At 40.8% G+C, this 17,421-nt stretch overlaps 1 protein-coding gene across 2 annotated transcripts in view; it reads left to right on the top strand.

Annotated features, from left to right (window-relative positions):
* rictora (RPTOR independent companion of MTOR, complex 2 a) overlaps nucleotides 1–17,421 on the top strand; it is a 212,054-nt gene that overhangs the window by 164,866 nt on the left and 29,767 nt on the right. For both annotated transcript variants that reach the window (XM_072257524.1, XM_072257526.1), the window contains exons 30-32: nucleotides 34–263; nucleotides 10,756–11,773; nucleotides 15,390–15,567. In XM_072257524.1, the coding sequence (XP_072113625.1) occupies nucleotides 34–263; nucleotides 10,756–11,773; nucleotides 15,390–15,567 (1,426 nt within the window). The remainder of the gene's footprint in view (nucleotides 1–33; nucleotides 264–10,755; nucleotides 11,774–15,389; nucleotides 15,568–17,421) is intronic.

Here is a 17,421-nt window from a genome sequence, read left to right on the forward strand (position 1 = left end):
TCGCTCATTGTTTCAGCTCCCTTTTTTCCACAGGACTTGTCTGTATGTGTTGGGTCTCCTGGCGAAGACGAAGCAGGGCTGTGACATCCTGAAGCAGCACAGCTGGGATTCGGTCAGACACAGCCGCAGGCAGCCGTGGCCTGTGGCCCCTGATGACACGGAGCAACTGTACAGCGAGCTCTCCTCCATCCCCAGCACCCTGAGCCTCAGCTCTGAGTCCACCAGCTCCAGGCATAACAGCGAGAGTGAAGCAGTGCCCCAGAGTAAGTACCTCAGCGAGATGGGGGGGCTTTCCAAGCAGCACAGTACACATCGCTTTGTGAGATGTACAGTGGCTGTCACACTGTTCCCAAAAATGGCAGCTGGCCACATTAAATTTGTCAGCTTAACTCTGGGGATGCCAAGTGCCTGTACAAGGATTATAGATGCGACGTAGGTTAGCAGAAAGGAAGTAGAACTTGCTGCCATGAAGAATTTTGGACTTTGCAATTGCATTCTAGAACAACAAGAGGTATGGGGGGCTATGGTCGATGGAATTAGGCAGAATAATAGTTTGCCATGGGCTCATTGTGCCAAGGAGCCATGTTTCTGTGCTGTAGTATTCTATGACTAAATAGTTAATCCAATTCCATCCAGTGATGTTAAAACACTGTCTGTTAGGACCTCTGAATTACATACTTTTTGTCAGTTTTTATATTTGTTGAATTTTGGAAACTGGAGTCAGAATCATGTTTAATATGACTGACATTTGTCATGAAATATGTTGTTTTGCGGCAGCAGTACATTGTAGCACATAAAAAAAACCTAAATTACAATGAGAAATACATACACTGTGTGTGTGTCTGTGTGTATGTCTTTGGTGACCTACAAGGTCTACTCAATCTCCGAGTGAAATATAGGTGCTATTGTACCTTTGTTGGGCCCAGGATAGATTTTTAGACGTGTTGATGCCCAGGAACTTGAAACTGCTCTCCCTCTCCACTGCTGATCCCTCGATATGAACTGGTGTGTGTTCCCTCAACTTCCCCTTCCTGAAGACCACAATCATTTCCTTGGTGTTATTGATGACACCACTCAACCAGCTGATGTATCTCACTCGTGTATGCCTCTTCATCACTGGCACAGCAGGATAAGGATAGATGACCTGTCCTGAACTGCCTTTGAGAAGGTGTTGGTGTCCTAACTTCTTGAACCACTGCAGTCCTTCTGTCGAAGATGCTCCCACACGGCCTTTGGGCGTGGAATTCCCGGATCTAGATGTTAAAGGACCAATTACACTGCCAGTCTGGAGAGCGAGCAATTCAGAGATGGGTTTCAATGCATCCATTGTCCTCTTCTGCCAGGTAGAGGTTATTTTATTTAGGGATACAGAGCAGAACTGGCCCACCAGCAACCCCCGATTTAACCCGAGCCTAATTACAGGGCAACTTACAATGACCAATTAACCTACCAGCTGGTATGTCTTTGGCTTGTGGGAGGAAACCGGAACACCTAGAGGAGACCCACACATTGCTTCGGGAGGACGTATAAAACTCCTTACAGAGGATGCCAGGATTGAACTCTGACGCTGGTGCCCGAGCTGTAGCAGCTTTTCACTGACCGACCAGAGTACCCATGGGCCTTTCAGATGCCATTAGAGTAGCCTAGGCCAGTGGTACACACTACATCCATTCTGTGTGTCTGGCGGACGCAATAAGTGATTTTGTCAAGGTGAGAGACATTAACAGTAGGGAATGGAGCACATTGTAACGCATTAACACTAGGGATGGAACACCTTAGGTCCACAGTCTCTGCTAATACATGAGCTGCACAGGTTACCATCAAGTACAATTGCCGGAGGTATATTGGATTGAGAAGAACCCATGCTTTCTCTCAGTCTTTAATCGTACCTGAAATATAACTAATTTATCCAGCCTTGATTTTTGCATTATTTGAAAAATCAGTCTTGAGAATTTTAACTGACCCAACAGCCATCGTATTTTTTGGATAGGAATTCCAAATTTCCCTGGTCTTTCAGGTGTGAAAATGCTTTCTCCTTGCACACCTGACCTTCCCATAGGCTACTGGACTTTTCCTTTTCTATACCGTACCGAGGGTTATGTTATCCCACTTTTTAAGAAAGGAGGGAAGGAGAAAACAGACAACTATCGTCCTGTTAGCCTAACATCAGTAGTGGGGAAGATGCTAGAATCCATTACTAAAGATGAAATAGCAGCATATCTTGATAGCAGTGATAGGATTGGGCCAAGCCAGCATAGGTTTACCAAGGGCAAATCATGCTTAACTAATCTATTGGAGTTTTTCGAGGATGTAACCAGGAAGATAGACGTGGGAGATCCAGTGGATGTGGTGTACCTTGACTTTCAGAAGGCATTTGATAAGGTACCACATAGGAGATTGGTGGGTAAAATCAGAGCTCATGGCATTGGGGGGAGGATATTGACATGGATAGATAACTGGTTGGCAGATAGAGAGCAAAGGGTAGCAGTGAATGGGTGTTTCTCGGAATGGCAGGTGGTGACTAGTGGGGTGCCACAGGGCTCGGTATTGGGACCACAGCTGTTTATGATTTACGTCAATGATTTAGAGGAAGGCATTGTGAATAACATCAGCAAGTTTGCTGATGGTGCTAAGCTGGGTGGCAGTGTGACATATGATGAGGATGTTAGGAGAATTCAAGGTGACTTGGATAGGCTGGGTGAGTGGGCAGAAACTTGGCAGATGGCATTTAATGTGAATAAGTGTGAGGTTATTCACTTTGGGAGCAAGAACAGGAAGGCCGATTATTATCTGAACAGTGTGGAGTTAGGTAAGGGTGAAATACAAAGAGATCTAGGAGTACTTGTTCATCAGTCTCTGAAGGTGAATGAGCAAGTGCAGCAGGCAGTGAAGAAGGCTAATGGAATGTTGGCCTTTATTACAAAGGGAATTGAGTACAAGAGCAAGGAAATCCTTTTGCATTTGTACAGGGCCCTAGTGAGACCACACCTGGAGTATTGTGTGCAGTTTTGGTCTCCAGGGTTAAGGAAGGACATCCTGGCTGTGGAGGAGGTGCAGCGTAGGTTCACTAGGTTAATTCCTGGGATGTCCAGACTGTCTTACGCAGAGAGGTTAGAGAGACTGGGCTTGTACACGCTGGATTTAAGGAGATTTAGGGGGAATCTGACTGAGACATATAAAATTATTAAAGGATTGGACAAGATAGAGGCAGGAAATATGTTCCAGATGCTGGGAGAGTCCAGTACCAGAGGGCATGGTTTAAGAATAAGGGGTAGGTCATTTAGGACAGAGTTGAGGAGGAACTTCTTCTCCCAGAGAGTTGTGGAAGTGTGGAACGCGCTGCCTCAGGAAGCAGTGGAGGCCAATTCTCTGGATGCTTTCAAGAAGGAGCTAGATAGGTATCTTCTGGATAGGGGAATCAAGGGTTATGGGGACAAGGCAGGAACCGGGTATTGATAGTAGATGATCAGCCATGATCTCAGAATGGCGGTGCAGGCTTGAAGGGCTGAATGGTCTACTTCTGCACCTATTGTCTATTGTCTTATCTTTATCTGTCAGCTGTACGTCGAGGAATACAGTGAATTGTGTTGCTGTGTCAGGAATGTCCTGGGGGCAGCCCACAAGTGTCACCATACTTCCAGCACCAACATACTATGCCCACAACTTACTGACCCGAACCTGTACACCTTTAGAATGTGGGAGGAAACCAGAGCACCAGGGGAAACCCATGTGATTACAGAGAGAACGTACAAACTCCTTACAGACAACAGCGAGAATTGAACCCAAATTGCCAACCGATGGCACTGTAATGCATCACACTAGCTGCTACGCTATAGTTTTTAATTTTCTACCATACAAAATCCTTTAATCATTGTGAATAAATCTAGCCTCGGGCTTTTTAATTCAATGTAATTCCAACTATAAGCAACTCCTCTTTTCCCCTGTGTTATTTGCTATATCTGCATCTATGACCAAGTTTCTTCCTACCATTCAATGTTCAGGACCAAGTACATTCATCTAGCTCCAAACATGAATGTATACGACCTCGGTTCCTTCCTCCACATGGTAACACTGTTTTAAGAAGCACCTGATCAGGGGCTGGTGCGGATCTCTGGCAGAAATGCCTCACATTCTGCTGTTGGGACACATTCCCTGGTTTCGGTCCCCTACCTAGCAGCCATTCTCTGAACTATTTACTGAAGCTTCAGTAAGCCTTGTATGTTTTGTTCGTTGGAAGTTCAGCAAATACTTCTGGGAAGTTTAAGAGATGAAAGATCAGCTTTATTTGTCACACAAACATTCAAACTTGCATTGAAATGTGCTGATTATGCCAACGACTAGTACAGTCTGAGGATGTGAAGCCTGCAAATTTCAGTATGTTTCCGACGCCAGCGTAGCATTCCCACAATTTACTAACCCCAACCTGTGTTTCTTTCTTTCTTTCTTTTTAAATCTTTTTATTGAATAAGTACACAAAGGGTAAACCATATAGGCACTAATACACTGTTAGAATATAATATATTACAGGAAGTATTAATACAGAAAAAAAATTAATACAAACAGTGCAATTTAAACCTAAAATAACAAGGTAATAATTTTTATATATATCAATAAAGAGAGGAAAAAAAACCCACCGTGCAACTAAACTAAAAAGCAAAGCAATGGGCTAACTAGGAAACAAGTAGAGTTAAAGAACTTAAAATCACGTCCTCAAACCCGACCTCCATTAAAAACAGTTAAAGAAAAGCAAGAAGGGAACATAAATATGGACCGAGAGAAAAAAAATTACGTTAAATGAAAATGTTGAATAAAAGATCTCCAGGTCTGTTCGAATTTAACTGAAGAATCATAAAGATTACTTCTAATTTTCTCCAAATTTAAGCATAATATCGTCTGTGAAAACCAAAAAAACGTAGTTGGAGCATTAGTCTCTTTCCAATGTTGTAAAATACATCTTTTCGCTATTAAAGTAAGGAATGCAATCATTCTACGGGCTGAAGGAGAAAGATTACTGGAAATTTTAGGTAATCCAAAGAGCAGTAATAGGATGGGGAGAGATATCTATATTCAATACCTTTGAGATAATATTAAAAATATCTGTCCAAAAAGTTTCCAGAGTAGGACAAGACCAAAACATATGAGTTAAAGAGGCTATCTCCCCCTGACATCTGTCACAAAAAGGATTAATATGAGAATAGAAACGAGCTAATTTATTTTTGGACATATGTGCTCTATGGACAACTTTAAATTGAATTAGGAAATGTTTAGCACAGATAGAGGAAGTATTGACTAGTTGTAAAATCTGCACCCAGTCATCTGCCAAAATAATAAAACCCAATTCCTGTTCCTAATCTGACCTAATCTTATCAAATGGAGCTTTCCTAAGTTTCATAATAATGTTATAAATAATAGCCGTTGCACCTTTCTGACATGGATTAAGGTTAATTTTAGTATCTAAAATATATGTAGGAGAGAGCATTGGAAAGGAAGAAAGTATAGTACTTAGGAAATTTCTAACTTGGAGATATCTAAAAAAATGTATTCTTGGTGAGCTATATTTATTAGATAATTGTTCAAAAGACATAAGGGAACCATCTAAAAATAAATCCAAAAACCGTGAAATACCCTTAGTCTTCCAAATTTGAAAAGCACGATCCGTGGAAGAGGGAGGAAAAAATGTGTTACCTAAAATAGGGATCGCTAGCCGAAATTGGTTAAGATCGAAAAATTTTCTGAATTGAAACCAAATACGTAAGGTATATTTAACTATCGGGTTACAGACCTGTTTGTGGTGTTTCAAATCAAAAGGAAGAGAAGAACCTAAAATAGAGCCAAGTGCATAATCTTGAGCAGATTGTAATTCCAATACTACCCATTTAGGAATGGATAGTGTATCTTGATCAAATAACCAGAATTTCATGTGTCGAATATTAATTGCCGAATAATAGAATCTGAAGTTAGGTAATGCTAAACCTCCATCTCTCTTAGCTTTCTGTAAATGTATTTTACCCAGTCTTGGGTTTTTATTTTGCCAAATAAATGAAGAAATTTTAGAGTCAACTTTATCAAAAAAAGATTTTGGAACAAAAATGGGTAATGCCTGAAATATATATAAAAATTTTGGCAGAATAAACATCTTAACTGCATTAATATGACCAATCAAAGTTAAATATAATGGAGACCATTTAAATGAAAGTTGAGTAATATAATAATTAAGGGTAAAAAATTAGTCTTAAATAGATCTTTATGTTTACAAGTAATTTTAATCCCAAAATCTGAAAAATAATTATTAATCAATTTAAACGGAAGGTTATGATACAAGGGAAGTTGCTTATTAATCGGGAAAAGTTCACTCTTACTGAGATTTAACTTGTAACCGGAAAAGAGACTAAATTGTGCTAATAAATCTAAAGCAGCAGGGATAGATTTTTGAGGATTAGAAATATATAAAAGTAAGTCATCAGCATAGAGTGATATTTTATGGGACTTTAAGCCCCAAGTTATCCCAATAATATTTGGAGATTCTCGAATAGCAATTGCAAGAGGTTCTAATGCAATATCAAATAATAAATACCTAAGAGGACAACCTTGTCTAGTACCTCGAGAAAGAGGGAAAAAGGGTGTACTAAAAGAGTTAGTACGAACTGAGGCCATAGGAGGATGATATAACAATTTAATCCAGGATATAAATTTCGAGCTAAAATTAAACATTTCAAGCACCTTAAATAAGTAAGGCCATTCTACTCTGTCAAAGGCTTTTTCAGCATCTAAAGAAATAACGCACTCAGGAACGTTTTGTGAAGGAATGTAAACAATATTTAACAGTGTGCAAATGTTATAGAAAGAGTAATGACCTTTAATAAAACCCGTTTGGTCTTCCGAAATAATACAAGGAAGTGCTTTTTCTAATCTGTTTGCTAATAATTTAGAAAAAAATTTTAGAATCAACATTTAATAAAGATATTGGTCTATAAGATGCACATTGAGCAGGATCTTTATCCTTCTTTAATATTAGAGAGATTGACGCTCTATAGAAGGATTCGGGAAGTTTACCAAGTTTTAATGAAGCCTCCAGAACCCTAAATAACCAAGGGATTAATGAAGGTGCAAAAAATTTATAAAATTCCGCAGTAAACCCATCAGGGCCAGGAGCTTACCCCGGATTCATAGAAAAAATAACATTCTTAATCTCATCAGTGGTAATGGAAGTATCTAGCATAGAAGATATATCCTGTGAAATCTTAGGGAAATCTACGTTATCTAAAAAGTCATTCATATATTTAGAGTCTCGTAAAGACTCTGATTGATATAAGGAAGAACAAAAATCAGAAAAGGCTTGATTAATCTCAGCATGATCAAGTATCAGTTGATCATTTTGATTATAAATCTGATTAATTTGAAATTTAGTATAATTAGTCTTCAGCTGATTAGCCAACAGTTTACCAACTTTGTCACTATGTACATAAAATTCACTACTTGTTTTCTTTAACTGATTTACAATCAAGGACGAAAGTAATAAATTGTGTTCCATTTGAAGTTCAGTTCTTTGTTTATACAACTCCTCAGAGGGAGCTGTAACATATTTCTTATCAATTTCCTTAATCTTGTCCACAATTACCAGCTCCTCCTGCTTCAGCTTCTTCCTCAAAGCAGTAGAATACGAGATAATCTGACCACGAATATAAGCTTTAAAAGTATCCCAAAGGATGTTCATAGAAATATCTTCTGTATAGTTAATTGTAAAAAAAAGATCAATCTGTTCATTCATAAAGTTAAAAAAATCCGAGTCCTGAAGCAACAGCGAATTAAAACACCATTGTCTATTATTTTGTGTATTGGCCTGAATTTTAATAGAAAGCTTAAGTGGAGTATGATTCGAAATGGTTATAGAGTTATAATCACATTTAACCACTGAAGAAATAAGACGTGAGTCAATAGAAAAATAATCAATTCTTGAATAAGAATGGTGAACATGTGGAAGAAAAAGAAAAATCTTTTTCCTGAGGATGCAAAAAACGCCAAATGTTCGTCGGCCCAGAAGCAGAGAGGAATGAGTTAATCAAAGTTGCAGATTTATTGGGTAAGGTGCGTAGAGGAGCCGAATGGTCCAAAACTGGAGATAAACAAGTACTAAGATCTCCGCCCCAGATTCGTGAAAACTCATCCAAATTCGGGAACAGATTAAATAGTGATTTATAAAATTCCGGACAGTCCATGTTGGGAGCATAAATGTTAACCAAAACTACCTTTTTATTAAAGAGTAGACCACTAACCAATAGAAATCTACCATTCGGATCAGAAATAATATTATGTTGTACAAAAATAACTGAGGGGTCTATAAAAATAGAGACACCTCGAATCTTAGCATTAGAGTTTGAATGGAACTGTTGATCCTTCCAAAATTTAAAAAAACATAGTCTGTCCCCCCTCCGCACATGGGTCTCTTGTAAAAATAAAACATGTGCTTTAAGTCTCCGGAATACTTTAAAAACTTTTTTCCTTTTAATTGGATTATTAAGACCGTTAGTATTCCAAGAGACAAAATTAATAGTAGACTCCATAAACCCTAAAGTCAACCCGCAAAAAAAAGGATTGACAATAGGTCCGACCCACGAACCCGGAAAAGGAACAGAACAAACAAGAGATAACGGGAAAGAGAACACAACCAATGCTTCAGTAATGTAAGTAGCACAAGAAGAAAAAAAACTAAAAAGTGAAACCCCTCCCACCACCCCCCACCCCATGACCCCAAAGCTAAATCTAAAGCAGACCAGCCAGAAAGAAGCAAGCACTAAGACTACCCCCATGACTTCCGATAGACGCTCACTAAAAAAAATGTAAGTATAAAAAAGATCAGTAAAGGAATAAAAAAAAGTAGACCAATCAAGACAAACACGATATAATACAAAGAAAAAGCCAGTAAATATAAAGAGAACCATAACGAACAACAGACCCTATGATTAAACAAAAAAAAAGAAACGAGATAATTAACATAGCCTAGTTAGGAAAAACTACAAAAAGTACATTTGAAAACTACAAAGTTTAAGGCCTCAAAGGAAATACGTGAAATGATGCTGAGGGAATAACCACCCAGAGTCCCCAGGGAAAAAGAAAGGAATGACGCAGTTGAGAAGAAGTTTGGCAACCATATTAATTAACCAAAACTAAACTTTTCTGCTCATATAAAGCAAAAAAAAATTAAACCGAACAGATTAACAGCCTCCGATCAAACGGAGATAATTAAAAATTACGATTAAGATGTTGGAGATGAAAATTGATCCAGATAACTCTGGGCATCCGATGGAGAATCAAAAAAATGGGGAGCCCCATCAAGCATGCGAATCCTTAAACGCGCTGGGTAAAGCAGCACTGGTTTTAAATCCATCTTGTAGAGTTCCGACATCACAGATCTGTAACGAACCCGTTGATCCCAAATCTGTTTGCTGAAGTCTTCCACGAATCGAAAATGAAGATCCAAAAAATCACTGTAACCTTTAGGTCGAGCGAATCAAAGCAATTTCTCCTTGTCTTGAAAGTAATGAAATCGTAAAATGACATGCCAAGGTTTATCTGACTTAGACGAATATGATGGAATTCTGTGAGCCCGATCCAATAATGGTGGTTGGTCAGGAAATACGGTGGGAAATGCATCTTTTAGAAGTTGAGAAAAAAACTTTATAGGGTTGTCAGATTCAGCAGCTTCCCGAATACCAATAATTCGAATATTCTGCCATCGCATTCTGGATTCTAAGTCAGAGTTTTTAAAAGTCAGAAAGTCAAGTTTTTTCTTCATTACAGTAATTGTTTCTTCAATTTTCTCCATCTTGAGTTCATTTTGTTGCGTGGATTTTTGAAGATTAAATATAGCAGACTGATGTTCTGTGATAGATGTTTGCATTTTATCGATTGCATAGGCAATTTTCTGGAGATTAATTGAAATTTCCACACGAATCAGCTCTGTTACAGAGGTTGAAATTTCCATTTGAATTAGATCCAATATAGCTTTCAAAGTTAATGGTGGTTCAGTCGGAAGAAGATCGGTACCTTTCGGTCTAACCGGAGGTTTGCCGTCTTTCCCGTTTTTTCCGTTCTTAGACATAGCAGACCTTAAAAAATCCGAATATCAAAAAACGCAATTTGTTTCAAAGTATTATAAAAGTCGATGCCTTAATGGTTAGTTTAAATGTAGCTGATCATAGGAAAAAAAAGTCAGAGGTAATGGAGCGAGTCAAGAACACGACTTCACTCCATGAGCTCTACCAGAAGTCTCCCTGTGTATTTTTGAAATGTGGGAGGAAGCCTACGCGGTCATGGGGAAAATGTACAATACCCCTTACAGAATTGAACCCCAATGCTCCAATTGCTGACGCTGTAGAGCGTTATACTGCTATGCTACTGTGCCACAGACCATAAAGCCAGAACCCCTACATGAAAACATCAGCTACATCTCTACTGTCTACTTTGCGTATGCTGCTGAGAGTATTGGCACAATTTGTGGAAAATTCCATTGTATTCTCAACTTCCGTTTCGCATACTTGGCATGATGTTTTGAGCTCTTCAGCGAAGGAGTGAGCTTTTGACCGATACAAGTATCTTGCTGCTAATATTGCCAAGTGATGAATTAAGAGAGTTGTGTACCATATTAAATTGGACTAGTCATTGTTAAAAAGCTCCAACTTCCATAAGACTCTTAACTGTGGGTGCTGTTTCAGGCATGTTTATAATGGACGCTAACTGTGGGCTGCTGTGTTTCAGGCATGTTTATAATGGAGGATGATCGTTACGGAAGCAGCACTACAAGCACCTTCTTCCTAGACATCACCGAAGAGGGAGACCAGTCTCTGCCACTGAAGCCCAAGTCTGCCAAGGAAAAGGAACGAAGCCCTTTAAGCATCCTCACCTCCTCCAAGTTCGTCACACGGCGCTTCTTCAACAACTTGACCTCGCTGCCTAGCAAGAAACTGCGCAGCAGTAGTGAGTCCAAGTCTGCGAAGGTGGCTGCAGACAGGAAGCAGGCGCATCATCGTATCCGGGCAGTCACTGAGCCGGCCAACAGCACTGAGTACCAGCAGAGTGAAGTGCTCACAAGCATCCTCAACGGTGCGCGAATGCACAAGAGCCACACACTAAGCCTGGAGACGTCATTTGTTGGGAATAGGGACCACGGCAATGGGGGGAGTTCACAGAGCATCTGGGAATCTGAGCTAAAGCGTCCAAAGACACTGCTGGGGGAAAACCACAAAGAGCAGCTGACTAAGGACAGCAATACTAGCACCCAGTTCAAAAGCCGTAGCCAAAGCTTTAACACAGACACCACGACTAGTGGCATTAGCTCTATGAGTTCAGTTAGCTCTAGTCCCTCTGGTGAAACTGTCCGTCTCGACACAGAGTGCGGCAGCCTGAACACAATTGTCAGTGCACGGACAGTGAAGACCAGTGTGTCTCCCACGCCCCGTTGCAACCACCTACCTCTGGCTAAGTCAAATTCTGTGTCACTGGTACCCCCAGGATCATCTCACACCCTCCCTCGAAGAGCACAGTCGCTCCGAGCACCTTCCGTCACTACTGTAAAGAGCCTGACTGACTACAATTTCAGTTACACAACCCCACGTGATGCCTTTGGTTACGCCACCCTGAAACGACTACAGCAGCAGAGAATGCACTCATCACTGTCGCACTCTGAGGCCCTGGCATCGCCAGCAAAGGACGTATTGTTTACAGACACAATTACCATGAAGACAGGCAGTTTGGACTCAAGATTAACGCCAAGAAGGTAATCCTAAATTGCTCTCTCATTATCACCTATACCGAGATACTATTGTTTTACATGCCGTCCATACTGTCCAATTCATTGCCACAGTGCATTGAGGTAATACAGGGGAAAGTAATAACAGTCTGAAATAAACTGATTATCAAAGTACATGCATGTCACCATATACACCCCTGAGATTAATTTCCTTGTGGGCATCCTCAAATCCATCATAGAATCAATGAAAGACCACACACAACAGACAAACAACCAAGGTGCAAAAGGCAACATGTGCAAAAAGAAAAAGAACAAAAATAATAAAAATAAGCAATAAGTATTGAGAACTTAAGATGAAGATTAAGTCCTCCAAGTCTTTTAGACGGTTATGAAATCGATAGTTCGTTGAGACAATTTAAAAGTATGGTGCTTAAAGGGAAATGTTAGGCTGCAGACTGCAGCAATTGTAGTTTGGAAGTGGTATGGTATACTTACATGTTCTGTCAGCAGCCCACAACACAGCACTGTGGTTCACTGGAGCCATGCAGAATACAGTGTTACGGTTACAGAGAAGGTGCAGTGCAGGCAGGCAGTGAGCTGAAAGGCCATAATGAGGTAGTTTGTGAGGTTGAGAGTCCATCAGTACTATCCTCGTGCAGTAAGGCTGATCAACACCTCCACCCACTAACACCCCCAACCACCACAGCCTTATCATTTCCTGTCAGATTCTGACACTTTATGGACATACAATCAATCTATGGATATAAGCTGTCTTATGTATTCATATTTATTGTGTTCTTTATCTTAATTGTTTTTTTTTTGGCGCTGCATCAAATCTGGAGTAACAAATCATTGTTGTCCTTTACACTTGTGTACTGGAAATGACGTTAACCAATCTTGAATCTTATAACAGCTGGGCAGAAGCTGTCCTTGAGTCTGGTACGTGTTTTCAGGCGTTTGTCACTTCTGCCTGATTAAACTCTCCCTGAAGTGGCTCCGTTCCACGTTCTCCTCAGTGCAGGTATTGTTTGAGGACAATATGTCCCCGAGGAGACATTGGATTGCATGGAGGGAGAGCGAGTTTAAAAGAACCCTGCTCTACTCGCTTTACACTTAATGACTGTGAGGATGAGCACGGCTCCAATGCCAGATTTAAGTTTGCTGATGACACCACTGTTGAGGGCCAAATCAAAGGTGGTGATGAATCCGGAGGGGATAACTTCACTCAGTTTCACTTGGCCCATCCCAGAAACCGTGGACTCACTCACAAGGACTCTTCAAGGTAGATTTACAGCCCTGAGATTCATTTTTCTTATGGACATAACACATACTCAACAAATTTATAGAATAATAATCATGATAGAATCAATGAAAGACTGCACCAGCTTGGGCATTGAACAAGTGTGCAGAAAATGATGAGCTGTGCAAGTACAAAAATAAAGAAATAATAAACAAACAATACATGCATGGGAGGGATATGGAGCGCTATCTGTGGTCCAGGGGACTAGGCAGCTTAATGGTTTAGCACAACCAGATGGGCTGAAGGGCCTGTTTCCCTGCTATGATTTTCTGATTCTAAGTTCATACATGAGAAGGTTGTGGCATTTCAGGTGCACGGACAGTGTTTCTTTACCTCCTGGACATCCTGTAACACTTGTTATCTTACTGAGTCAGTGACTCAAACATCACTGGCATTTTGGATCATGGAGAAGGTTGCCAAAGCAAGGATAATAGAGCAAAGTCAAAGTAAAATTTATGATCAGAGTATATACATCGCCATATGCTACCTTGAGATTAATTTTTGTGTTGGCATTTTAAGGAAATAAAGAAACTTAATAGAATTTATGAATAACTATACATAAAGACAGATAAACAACCAATGTGCAAATAATACTGACAGCATGATAGAGTGCTTAAAAGTGAGTCTGTAGCTTATAGAATCAGTTCAGAGTTGAGGAGAGTGGACTTATTATCATGAGTAGGTAAATTGGAGTTGATTTATTTTCCCTCTCAACTTTATTCTCCTTGTCCTCCCCATAACTTTTGATGCCCTAACTAATCAAGAACCTGTCAACCTCTGCTTTAGGTGTACCCAATGACTTGGCCTCCACAGCTGTCTGTGGTAATGAATTCTACAGCTTCACCACCCTCTGTTAAAGAAATTCTCATCCCTGTTCTAAAGAGATGCCTTGTATTCTGAGGCTGTGCCCTCTGGTCCTAGACTATTAGAAACATCCTCTCCACATCCACTGTAACTAGGCCTTTCAAGTGGAATTGTCTACACCTGGGAAAAAGGGTGAGGTGCATTTTGTACTTCAGCCTGCAAGGTGAAGCACTGAGCTGCAGACCCCTGAAGCAGCCAGTCCAGTAGGTTCGAGTGTCCATCAACAGAGACAATGTGAGCTATGGGAGGAGCTGAGGAATTGGTCTGACAGCACTTGGAGTATTGTGAGCAGTTTTGAACCCCTTATCTAAGAAATGATTTGCTGCTATTGGAGAGGTTCCCGGGGAGTTCATGAAAATTGTTCCAGGGATTGAATAGGTTAACATATGAGGTATGTTAGATGGCTCTGGGCCTGTATTCGCTAGAGTTTAGAAAAGGGGGTTTTTCTCATTGAAACCCATTGAATATTAAAAGGCAGAGATAGAGTGGATGTGGAATGTTTCTGTGGAGGCCAAGTCATTGGATATGTTTAAAGCGGAGGTTGATAGGTTCTTGATTAGTCAGGGTGTCAAAGATTATGAGGAGAAGACAGGAGAATGGGGTTGAGAAGGAAAATAAATCAGTCATGATGGGATGGTAGAGTAGACTCAATGAGCTGAATGGCTCCTACTGTTTGTTTGATGGTCGAAATGATCTGGCAGTATTACTCAGCAAAATCAGGAGAGAGAAAGGCCAATTGTCTTAGAGGAAGTGCTGTAATATGTTGTTCGGTGTACTTTGTGTATGAAATTGAGGGCCGTTGGTTGGCCAGTGGAGAGAACTTTCAACCTGGAGCAATATACATCAAATACTGCAGGAACTCAGCAGGTCAGGCAGCATCTATAGAGGGGAATAAACAGTCGACATTTTAGGCCAAGACCCTTCATCAGGACTGGAAAGGAAGGGGCAGAAGCTAGAATAAGAAGGTGGGAGGTGGAGTACAAGCTGGCCAGTGATAGGTGAGACCAGGTGAGGAGGAAGGTGGGCGGGTGGGGTAAGTAAGAAGCTGTGAGGTGAAAGGCAGAGGAAGAGAAGAAGGAATCTGAGAGCAGAGAACCAAGGGCGAAATGGAAGAAGGATGGTCACCGGAAGGAGGTGATGGGCAGTTGAGAAGGGAAGGGATAAGAGGATCGAGATTGAGGAATGAAAAAAGAGAATGGGGAGGGGGGAATTACTGAAAGTCAGAGAAATTACTGTTAATGCCAGGTTGGAGGCTAGCCAGGAGAAGAGAAAGGGATAAACGATCAAGGTTGGGGAATGGAAAAAGAGAATGGGGAGGGGGGAATTACTGAAAGTCAGAGAAATTACTGTTAATGCCAGGTTGGAGGCTAGCTAGACGGAAAGAGAGTGGCCTCATGGTGGCAGTAGTGGGGGCCGTAAGGAGATGTTGGAATGGGAAGTCACTCGTCCTCTGATCTCCATTCGTCTCCTGTTGTTCAGGTTCATCAAAGCGTTGAGCTTCGCCTCACTGGACAAAGAGGATTTACTGAGTCCGATTAATCACACAACTCTTCAACGCTCATCTTCCGTACGCTCCATGGTCTCCAACGCCACCTACGGCAGCACAGATGACTACATTGGCCTAGCACTGCCAAATGACGTCAATGAGCTGTTCCAGGTAGGATCAGGTAGTCTGGGGCCCGAGCTCACATTGTGTTTATCTGTTTAATGTAAGCATGTGGTTGTGTGTGGGTAGGAAGGCAGGTGGTCATGGGGGGGGGGGGGGGGGGGAGGTTTGTCTTGCTAGTTATCTCAGCAATTCTTTATTTTATTTTGGATTCAGGTGTTTAAATCCAAGGTTCTTTCAGAAGTCAGGAACGAGGGATAGAACTTGGTGCTTCACGATCATTTTGTTAAGAGTTGAGAGCACAGAGAACAGGAGCAGAACGGTGTCAGGGGGGCCTTACTAGAAGAGAAAATCTAAAGACGGCACCTAGCATAAAACAACTACGTTTATAGCCATAGAGATGAGAAAAATTCCATCGATAAGAGACAACCAATTAGACAATGTCTGTCTGTCTAGGTACCATATCCGATGCGGACTTTAGTGACCATGGCTTTCCATACAGATCTATCCTTTGTTTAGATGACTTCCATTTCCTCGATGTGTAGCCACCTGGCTATGCTTTTGATGTACATAAGCCGAGGTCTTCCTCTAGGTTTACTCCCCTCAATCTTTCCAGAGAGTATGAGTTTTTCTAGTTCATCTTTCCGCATGATGTGTCCTAGGAGTCTGAGTTGTCTTTCTCTTATTGTTGGTATGAGTGATCGAGCTGCTTGGGCTCTTCTGAGAACATCCTCATTTGATGTGTGTGTGGTCCATGATATTTTTAATATTCTCCTGTAGAACCATTACTCAGCTGCTTCTAGTCTCTTTTCCATCGCTGGAGAAATGGTCCAGCATTCACTTCCAAAAGTCAGGATAGAATAAACGTAGCACTGCAGTATTCTGTTTTTAGTGTACGTGCTCATCTTTCTGTCTGTTAATATGGTCTTCATTTTTTGGAAAGCTTCTTTCGCCATTGCTATTCTGTATTTGATATCTGTGTCGCACCTGCCATTACTTGTTATTAGGCTGCCAAGATATTTGAATTTGTTGACTTGTTTGATGTTTGTATTTCCAATCTTGATCACACATTGTGGGATGTCTGTCTTTCTGGAGATGACCACGCTTTCTGTCTTCTTGGTGTTGATTGAGAGGCCTCTGTGATTACTTTCTGCTGCCACTATAGTGAGTAGTTCTTGAAGTTTTGTTTCTGAGTCAGCTATTAGTCCGATGTCATCAGCATATCTGGTGTTATTTATATTATGGCCTCCAATTGTGAATCCTTTGATGTCTTTGATACTTCTCAAGATATTTTCACTATACAGGTTGAATAAGTCTGGCAAAAAGACAACCTTGCCTGACTCCTCTCATGATATTCACATACTCACTCACTTCTCCTTCTATTCTGATGGATGCTGTCTGGTCTCAGTATAGGTTTCTTAAGAAATGTGTATCTTTCCCATCCATATCAAGATCTTGCTGTCTGATAGTGTCAAAAGCTTTTGTATAGTTGACGAAACATAGGTAGATGTCTTTTTGTGCCTGGATGGCTCGTTCACAGATCATCCGTAGCATGAAAATTGCATTTCTGGTTCCAGTGTTTTCCACAAGCCGCATTGTTCTTTACTGATTTCTGGTTTTATACAGCGTCTTGCTCTCATCGTGAATACTCTGAGAATAATTTTTGCCACGTGGCTCATCAGGGTTATTGTACGATGTAACTCACATTCTGTTGCTCCCTCTTTCTTTGGAACTGTGATGCACACTGATTTACTTAAATCATCAGGTATCTCCCCATGATCGTAGATTTCATTTGCTATTTCTGTAATTTTCTCAATTCCAAGATCTTCTAAGGCCAGTATCATTTCAACAACAATGTTGTCTGGGCAGAATATATAAAAGAACTTTTTGAAGACCAAAGAGGAG

Source organism: Mobula birostris, chromosome 5, assembly GCF_030028105.1.
Source record: "Mobula birostris isolate sMobBir1 chromosome 5, sMobBir1.hap1, whole genome shotgun sequence".
NCBI classification, from domain to species: domain Eukaryota; kingdom Metazoa; phylum Chordata; class Chondrichthyes; order Myliobatiformes; family Myliobatidae; genus Mobula; species Mobula birostris.